The sequence below is a fragment of the Quercus suber genome, unplaced genomic scaffold, assembly GCF_002906115.3.
Source record: "Quercus suber isolate HL8 unplaced genomic scaffold, Cork oak 2.0 scaffold_179, whole genome shotgun sequence".
NCBI classification, from domain to species: domain Eukaryota; kingdom Viridiplantae; phylum Streptophyta; class Magnoliopsida; order Fagales; family Fagaceae; genus Quercus; species Quercus suber.
The window spans coordinates 1,094,430-1,102,974 of record NW_027069638.1 but is presented as its reverse complement, the minus strand read 5'-3'; the positions used below and the strand labels follow the sequence as shown (position 1 = coordinate 1,102,974).

Here is an 8,545-nt window from a genome sequence, read left to right as displayed (position 1 = left end):
GCTATCGTGTCACTAACAATTTGTTGTGCCATGTCACATGCAAATTAATTTTTCTTCTTCACTTTTTAGCTATTTAATTTCCCAGGTTAGCGTTGTTGGCAAAAAAGATGATGACGAAAAATGCAAAGGAAGAGTGATTACATTTCACTGGAGTTATTGTACAGATTGAGCACCATTGAAGAATCTTTTATCTTTTTAAATAAAACCTCATAGGCTGGATAAAAGATTACATGACTTAGGCTAGAATTGAGTAGCAATTTATTTCAGATATTTGCTTCATTAATCTTTTAGATTGCTGGCTTTTGGCACTTTTATTTGGTTGTAGTTAGAACTAATTCTAATGCTACACAGTTTGATTGAGTTTTTTACAAAAATTCCACTGGTTTGATGGCTGTTTGGATTTGGTGGCAGACTGATAAAATACAAGTAAAGGATATCCGACTAACATTTCATTTGGACTGTGTGCGCATACCCGAGTTCAGTGGGCTCGGGTACGACAAACAGTACTGACTCCACTGGCCTCGAGTTCATTGGACTCGGGTACCAATTTTTAAAAAACGTGGACTTATTTTAAAAGAGACACCGAGCTACCCGAGTTCAGTGGGCTCGGGTACTTCAAACAGTACTCGAGTTCACTGAACTCGGGTACCGATTTTTAAAAAAAATGTTTTTTTGAAAGAGACACCGAGCCATACCCGAGTTTCATGAGCTCAGGTACTTCAAACAGTACTCGAGTTCAATGGAATCAGGTACCAATTTTTAAAAAAATGTGGACCTTTTTCAAAGAGACACCGAGCCATACCCGAGTTTAGTGGGCTCGAGTACTTCAAACAGTACTCGAGTTCACTGGACTTGGGTACCAATTTTAAAAAATGTGGACTTTTTTGTAAGAGACACCGAGCCGTACCCGAGTTTCCTGAGCTCGGGTACTTCAAACAGTACTCGAGTTCAATGGGCTCGGGTACCAATATTTTAAAAAAATGTGGACTTTTTTCAAAGAGACACCGAGCCATACGGGCTCGGGTACTTCAAACAGTACTTGAGTTCACTGGACTCGGGTACCAATTTTAAAAAATGTGGACTTAAAAGACACCGAGCCATATAAGTGGGCTACTTTAAACGGTACTCGCGTTCACTGGACTCGGGTACTTGAAACGGTACTCGAGTTTGGTGGGCTCGGGTACCATTTTTAAAAAAAATGTGGACTTTAAAAAGAGACACCGAGCCCTACCTGAGTTCACTGGGCTCGGGTACTTTAAACGGTACTCGAGTTCAGTGGGCTCGGGTACCCATTTTTAAAAAAATGTGAAAGGAGCCATACCTGAGTTCATTGGGCTCGGGTACTTTAAACAGTACTCGAGTTCAGTGGGCTCGGGTACCGATTTTTAAAAAAATGTGGACTTCTTAAAAGGAACACCGAGCCTACCCAAGTTCAGTGGGCTTGGGTACTTTACACAGTACTCGTGTTTGTTGGGCTCGAGTACCTGGCGCCACACTTAATTACCCAACTACTTACCCAACTACATAAATGGTCCAACCGGTGGAGTAAATGCATAGTTAATGGTACTCGAGTTCTTTGAGCTCGAGTACCTTTTAACAATATGTCACCCCGTCAGCATTAATCTATTTTCAGTACAGAGCTCTCCAACTCCATGTGTGAGTCCATATCTTTTCAGCATAAACTGTTTGGTCACCTTCTGGTCTTTGAGCTGTGTCAGTCTCAATCAACGAACGTGCTATCCATTTCACCGGTGGGTCAACTCTCTTGTGACCAGTAGATAGAGGTAACTATTAAATGCTTTTTTAGATTTTTATGCATGGGTTAAATGACTTCAATGCTGTTTAGATTGTGTTCGTTTGAGATTTGTATGCATGGGTTTCATCTAATGAGTTTTGCAATTACAACTGCTGATATGGTTCTGGCTATAACATAAAGAAAGAAATGAAAACATAAATCATATTAGCATTTACTCGTTCAAGGTTAGAAATTTGAGGATTGTACTTCACTAATGTGAACTTATATGTTTAAGGTAAACAGAAAAAAAAAAAAATTTTCGAATAAAATGCTAATAACATTAACTATTTTTGTAGATAAAGTAAAAAACAAAATAATAATATGCAATTAATATAAACTTATAAATTACGTAAATTCCTTTTTTCTGTCTATCAAGTGGGGGCATATATGGTTTGGTATATTTTTCCCTTTTCCTACCTTACAGTTTCTTAATATAATCTTTCCTTCTCTTACTTACCTTACCTATGAAACTTGCATATAATATGAATTCATTTCTCAGCAAAGAAATTGGCTTAATAAAATAAAGTCAAAATGGTTGTTGACATTTTATTATTTTATATGTGTATAAAATATATATATGGTTAAGTGCACATTATGATTGAGATTCAATTATTTATATGTTATACACATAGTCAAGGAGGTTGAGTTTGAATAGAAATTGTTTTTATCATACGCCAAATTTATGTAACTATTTATAGATTATGACAACTTTTAATATTGTTAATAACAGGTCGGTGATGGATTTTCACTTTTTCTATGTGTACTACGATGGAGAGACGTATTATCATGAGTTAAATGGGTTGTCATACCAAGGCTCAAACCAAAAGCAAAAATGTGTTAAGGTGAAGCGTGGGATAGGCCTTATGAATTTGAAACGAAGAATATTGAAGGCGATGGGGTTAGACCAGTCTAGGCATAACATTTCCATCGTGTATCGAGCACCTCAACTGGTTGTAGGCACCCAGGTTGTCTACAAGTTGTTAGGTTCTAAGGTCTTAGGATTTTATGTATTTAGAACTCTAATTTGTAATGTTGGCAAACCATGATCAAAACATTGTATTTAGTCTTATTTAGACTTGCTCAAAGTTGGTTTAATATCGAGTTCAGTGGGCTCGGGTACTTCAAACAGTACTCGAGTTCACTGAACTCGGGTACCATTTTAGGACTTTTTCCAAAGAGAACCCGAGCCATACCCGAGTTCAGTGGACTCGGGTACTTCAAACAGTACTCGAGTTTACTGAAGTCGGGTACCATTTTTAAAAAATGTGGTCTTTTTCCAAAGACAACCCGAGCCATACCCGAGTTCAGTGGGCTCGGGTACTTCAAACAGTACTCGAGTTCACTGAACTCGGGTACCATTTTAAAAAAATCTGGACTTTTTCCAAAGAGAACCCGAGCCATACCCGAGTTCACTGGGCTCGGGTACTTCAAACAGTACTCGAGTTCACTGAACACGGGTACCATTTTTAAAAAATGTGGACTTTTTCCAAAGAGACACCGAGCGATACTCGAGTTCAGTGGGCTCGAGTACTTCAAACAGTACTCGAGTTCACTGAACTCGGGTACCATTTTTAAAAAATCTGGACTTTTTCCAAAGAGACACCGAGCCATACCCGAGTTCAGTGGGCTCGGGTACTTCAAACAGTACTCGAGTTCACTGAACTCGAGTACCATTTTTAAAAAATCTGGACTTTTCCAAAGAGACACCGAGCCATACCCGAATTCAGTGGACTCGGGTACTTCAAACAGTACTCGAGTTCACTGAACTCGGGTACTAATTTTTAAAAAAATGTGGACTTTTTAAAAGGATCACCGAGCCTACCCGAGTTCAGTGGGCTTGGGTACTTTACACAGTACTCGAGTTCACTGGGCTCGAGTACTAATTTTTCAAAAAATGTGGACTTTTTTAAAAGAGACACCGAGCCATACCCGAGTTCAGTGGGCTTGGGTACCAATTTTTAAAAAAATGTGGACTTTTTAAAAGGATCACCGAGCATACTCAGTGGGCTTGGGTACTTTACACAGTACTCGAGTTCACTGGGCTCGAGTACCTAGTGCCCCACTTAATTACCCAACTACTTACCCAACTACACAAACAGTCCAACCGGTGGAGTAAATGCATAGTTAATGGTACTCGAGTTCTTTGAGCTCGAGTACCTTTTAACAATATGTCACCGCATCAGTATTAATCTATTTTCAGTACAGACCTCTCCAACTCCATGTGCGAGTCCATATCTTTTCAGCATAAACTGTTTGGTCACCTTCTGGTCTTTGAGCTTTGTCAGTCTCCATCAACGAACGTGCTATCCATTTCACCGGTGGGTCAACTCTCTTGTGACCAGTAGATAGAGGTAACTATTAAATGCTTTTTTAGATTTTTATGCATGGGTTAAATGACTTCAATGCTGTTTAGATTGTGTTCGTTTGAGATTTGTATGCATGGGTTTCATCTAATGAGTTTTGCAATTACAACTGCTGATATGGTTCTAGCTATAACATAAAGAAAGAAATGAAAACATAAATCATATTAGCATTTACTCGTTCAAGGTTAGAAATTTGAGGAATGTACTTCACTAATGTGAACTTATATGTTTAAGATAAACAGAAAAAAAAAATTCGAATAAAATGCTAATAACATTAACTATTTTTGTAGATAAAGTAAAAAACAAAATAATAATATGCAATTAATATAAACTTATAAATTACGTAAATTCCTTTTTTCTGTCTATCAAGTGGGGGCATATATGGTTTGGTATATTTTTCCCTTTTCCTACCGTACAGTTTCTTAATATAATATTTCCTTCTCATACTTACCTTACCTATGAAACTTGCATATAATATGAATTCATTTCTCAGCAAAGAAATTGGCTTAATAAAATAAAGTCGAAATGGTTGTTGACATTTTATTATTTTATATGTGTATAAAATATATATATGGTTAAGTGCACATTATGATCGAGATTCAATTATTTATATGTTATACACATAGTCAAGGAGGTTGAGTTTGAATAGAAATTGTTTTTATCATACGCCAAATTTATGTAACTATTTATAGATTATGACAACTTTTAATATTGTTAATAACAGGTCGGTGATGGATTTTCACTTTTTCTATGTGTACTACGATGGGGAGATGTATTATCATGAGTTAAATGGGTTGTCATACCAAGGCTCAAACCAAAAGCAAAAATGTGTTAAGGTGAAGCGTGGGATAGGCCTTATGAATTTGAAACGAAGAATATTGAAGGCGATGGGGTTAGACCAGTCTAGGCATAACATTTTCATCGTGTATCGAGCACCTCAACTGGTTGTAGGCACCCAGGTTGTCTACAAGTCACTACAGTTATTGGGTGGCACCGAAGTGAAGATGATGTGGGAAGTTATTGAACAAATGGTGGTGAAAGGATTTGTTGCTTCGGAGCTCTATGTCACTGTTGAGCCCACCATAGTAGTGGCTGGAGAGGGTTCACAACATATTGTGTTGGATGGAACTATAGATGAGCACATCGAGTCAATACCATTACGGTCTTATCAAGGGTGTGCAGAGAATACAGGAGATGGGTATGGCAATGAACCATGGCAGCCATTTCCTGGAGTGAACTCAACTTAAGGAGAGCATTTATCTCATGATGAGCATGGGGGCACAGTCCAAAATGAAGATGATTACGGAGTTGCTGAGGATGCAACCCATATTGATGTTACTAGGGATGACTTCGAAGAGTTTCTAGATACCATGGGTGAACATGAGGATGTTGATCATATTGAAGATGTGGTTGTAGAAGAGAATAGAGACACATGCCCCGGTCCCGATCCTACGCCGGAATGGTTTACCAAAAACACTTGGGATAATATGTTTGATCCATCACCGGTTATGCAAGCGGAAGTATCAAGTTGGACACCTGCGGAGCAGCCACTGAAAGGGATGGTATTCGCAACTAAATTGGCAGTGCGACATGCATTAACCTGGTATGCAGTGCGAGAGAATTTTAGCTTCAAAACTGAGCATTCAGACTTAGAGAGGCTTATGGTGAGTTGTGAGGATGATTCATGTCCATGGTCAATCCGTGCGATTTGTTACAAGAGAGACAATGTCTGGAAGATCGCAAAATTCAAGGGCCCCCACACATGTGACAAAATTCAGAATGCTCATGATGGTCGGATGATTGATTCAGCATTTCTAGCATACGTACTTGAGCGCTATATACGAGAAGACCCTGCGTATAAGATAAAGAACTTACGCCACGTTGCTTTGGCAGACTTAAAACACGAAGTATCTCACTACAAGGTATTCTAGCAACTTGCATTCTTTTTTCAATACAATGTAGAGACATCAGTTTTATGTGAAGTATAAGCACAATATTTTTTCCCCACAACCCATGAAGACCTAATATTATGAAAATTGAAATTGAAAAAGACCTAATATTATCTTCAGGTTATTGCCTTACAAGTCCTGATTTGTTTTCTTCAACTATAATTATTTAACTTGTATTCATTTCTAACATAATCATTATGGTTCACATACAAGGTATGGGATGCCAAACAAAAGGCCGTTGCAGCTATATACGGCGATTTTAAGGAGTCTTATGCAGAATTGCCGCGTTTTTTGGCAGGACTTCAGGATGCAAGTCCGGGTACACAGTATAAGTTACTAGTAGATGATAATTATGAACGGGGAACCTGTACATTCAAGTCTGTATTTTGGGCGTTTCGTCCATGTATTGTTGGGTTCAAGAAGAAGTGTAGGCCTGTGATTAGCATTGATGCAACCCCCCTCTATGGAAAATATAAAGGAAAATTGATGATTGCAATGGCGACAGATGCTAATAATAAGATTTATCCACTAGCCTTCGCCGTTGTCGAGAGCGAGAGCACAGAGACTTGGGGTTGGTTCTTGGGTTGTATAAGAACGTATGTTACCGACCGAAGACACCTGTGTGTCATATCTGACAGACACCCTGGGATACAAGCTATCTTCAGAGACACTAATCAAGACTTTTCCCTACGGCCTCCCATGACAGAACATCGTTACTGCCTTCGTCATCTATGCAGTAACGTCAACAGTAGATGGACCAATGAAACTTTAAAGAATCTAGTATGGAGGGCAGCAACTACTACCCAGGAGCAAAAATTCAATGCCACTTTCGATTTAATTGAGAATGTCAACCGGGATGCACATCGATATCTGAAGGATGTGCCTAAAGAGAAATGGACTCTAACTTTTGACGAGGGTTACCGTTATGGGGCGATGACTACAAACGTGTCCGAGTGCTTCAATGGTGTTCTAAAGGGTGCTCGTAGCCTGCCCATTACGGCAATGGTGAAATACACATGGTTCAAACTAAATGCTTACTTCGATGATCGTCGCAATAAGAGCATAGTGCAGTTGAATTCGGGACAAAAATGGACTAAATATGCCTTGGATATCTTCATGAGAAATAAGGCAAAGGCAGAGCAGCACAGGGTGACGAGATTGAGCGCGCAACAACAATCATATCAAGTAGATACATCGCATAATCCAGGGACTGCTGGATGTGGGGATCACACACATGGAGTTAATCTGTTGCAAAGAACTTGCACATGTCAGAAATGGAAAATGTACAAGATACCATGTTCACATGTTATTGCAGTTTGTATTAGGTATCAACATGATGCAGAGCAGTACATTGACCCATGCTATAGCATTGACGCACTGTTTCGGAGCTATGCTCCTGTTTTCCCTGTGTTGAAAGATAGATTATCATGGCCGGATCATGAAGAAACTCGAAAAGTCCTCCCTAACCCTCGATTGATTCAAGAAAAAGGTCACCCTGTCTCAACACGAATTAGGAATGAGATGGACGAGGGTGGGAGACGGCCGAGAACCACGCCATGGAAGGAGGGGGGGAAGAAGGTGCAATGCGGGTTGTGTGACCAAGAGGGGCATAACCGAAGAACATGCCCTAAGCGGAACGAGGTACCGACGAGTGGTGGTCTCGCGGACTAGGTACGCTAAGTTTGAACCGTGGCATCCTTTTAAATGTAAAATTTTACCATTTTTTTAATGATGATTGTAGAAGTTCTAACTTCTGACTTATTCTTAAACATTGCTACGAATCAAAGGAATTGCCTACACTCTCACAATTGAACGCTTGAGTTCCTCCTAAATATCTTTGATTGCACCAGTTCAAAACTTCAAATTATTATGCTTATGATGATGATGACTTTCACTTTATATTTAAATTATTGAACTTGTGTATGGTTGGTGGCAGTTTTATACATTTTGATTGACCTATCTTAGCTGTGTTAATTCCTTCTTTTCTTTTTTGTAAGTAATATGAAAATTGTTTTAGAAAGAGGAGAACCTAATTATATAATAGATTCAAAGGAATTGCCTAAAGAATCACAATTGAATGCTTTAGTTCCTTCTAAATGTCTTTGATGACCGGTGGTTAGAGTGAAGCATGCTTGAATTGAATTGTACACAGTGAGGTAAATGAATGCTAACTCTTTAATCAAACCTTTGATGGTTGGTTGGATTTGATCCATCTGTTTTGAATTATTATTGCACATTGATAATATAAGCATGAATAGAGTCAATAATTGGGTTAGTTATGTGTTCTACTTTATCTAAGCATGTTTTGGTACTTCATTGCAGGTTATCTGTACAATTATCAAACAAAGGAGTTTTATAATCTTAGTTATGCACAATTACCCTCAGAAGGTCCTGCAGGATTTGGAGGTTTGTTGAGCTATGCCTTCTATATGCATTGA

At 38.7% G+C, this 8,545-nt stretch overlaps 1 protein-coding gene across 1 annotated transcript; it reads left to right on the top strand.

Annotated features, from left to right (window-relative positions):
* Positions 1-5,528: 5,528 nt before the first annotated feature.
* LOC112036567 (uncharacterized) lies at positions 5,529-8,545 on the top strand. Its single transcript, XM_024069411.1, has 3 exons — positions 5,529-6,080; positions 6,321-7,638; positions 8,430-8,545. Exons 1-3 carry the CDS (start codon positions 5,529-5,531, stop codon positions 8,543-8,545), a joined length of 1,986 nt encoding a protein of 661 aa, XP_023925179.1.

Excerpts from the sequence above, each read along its gene's own strand:
- LOC112036567 (XM_024069411.1), top strand. The coding sequence starts at position 5,529 with ATGGGTGAACATGAGGATGTTGATCATATTGAAGATGTGGTTGTAGAA. Across the intron at positions 6,081-6,320 it reads ACGAAGTATCTCACTACAAG|GTATGGGATGCCAAACAAAA; the intron begins GTATTCTAGCAA and ends TTCACATACAAG. Across the intron at positions 7,639-8,429 it reads TAGGAATGAGATGGACGAGG|GTTATCTGTACAATTATCAA; the intron begins GTGGGAGACGGC and ends ACTTCATTGCAG.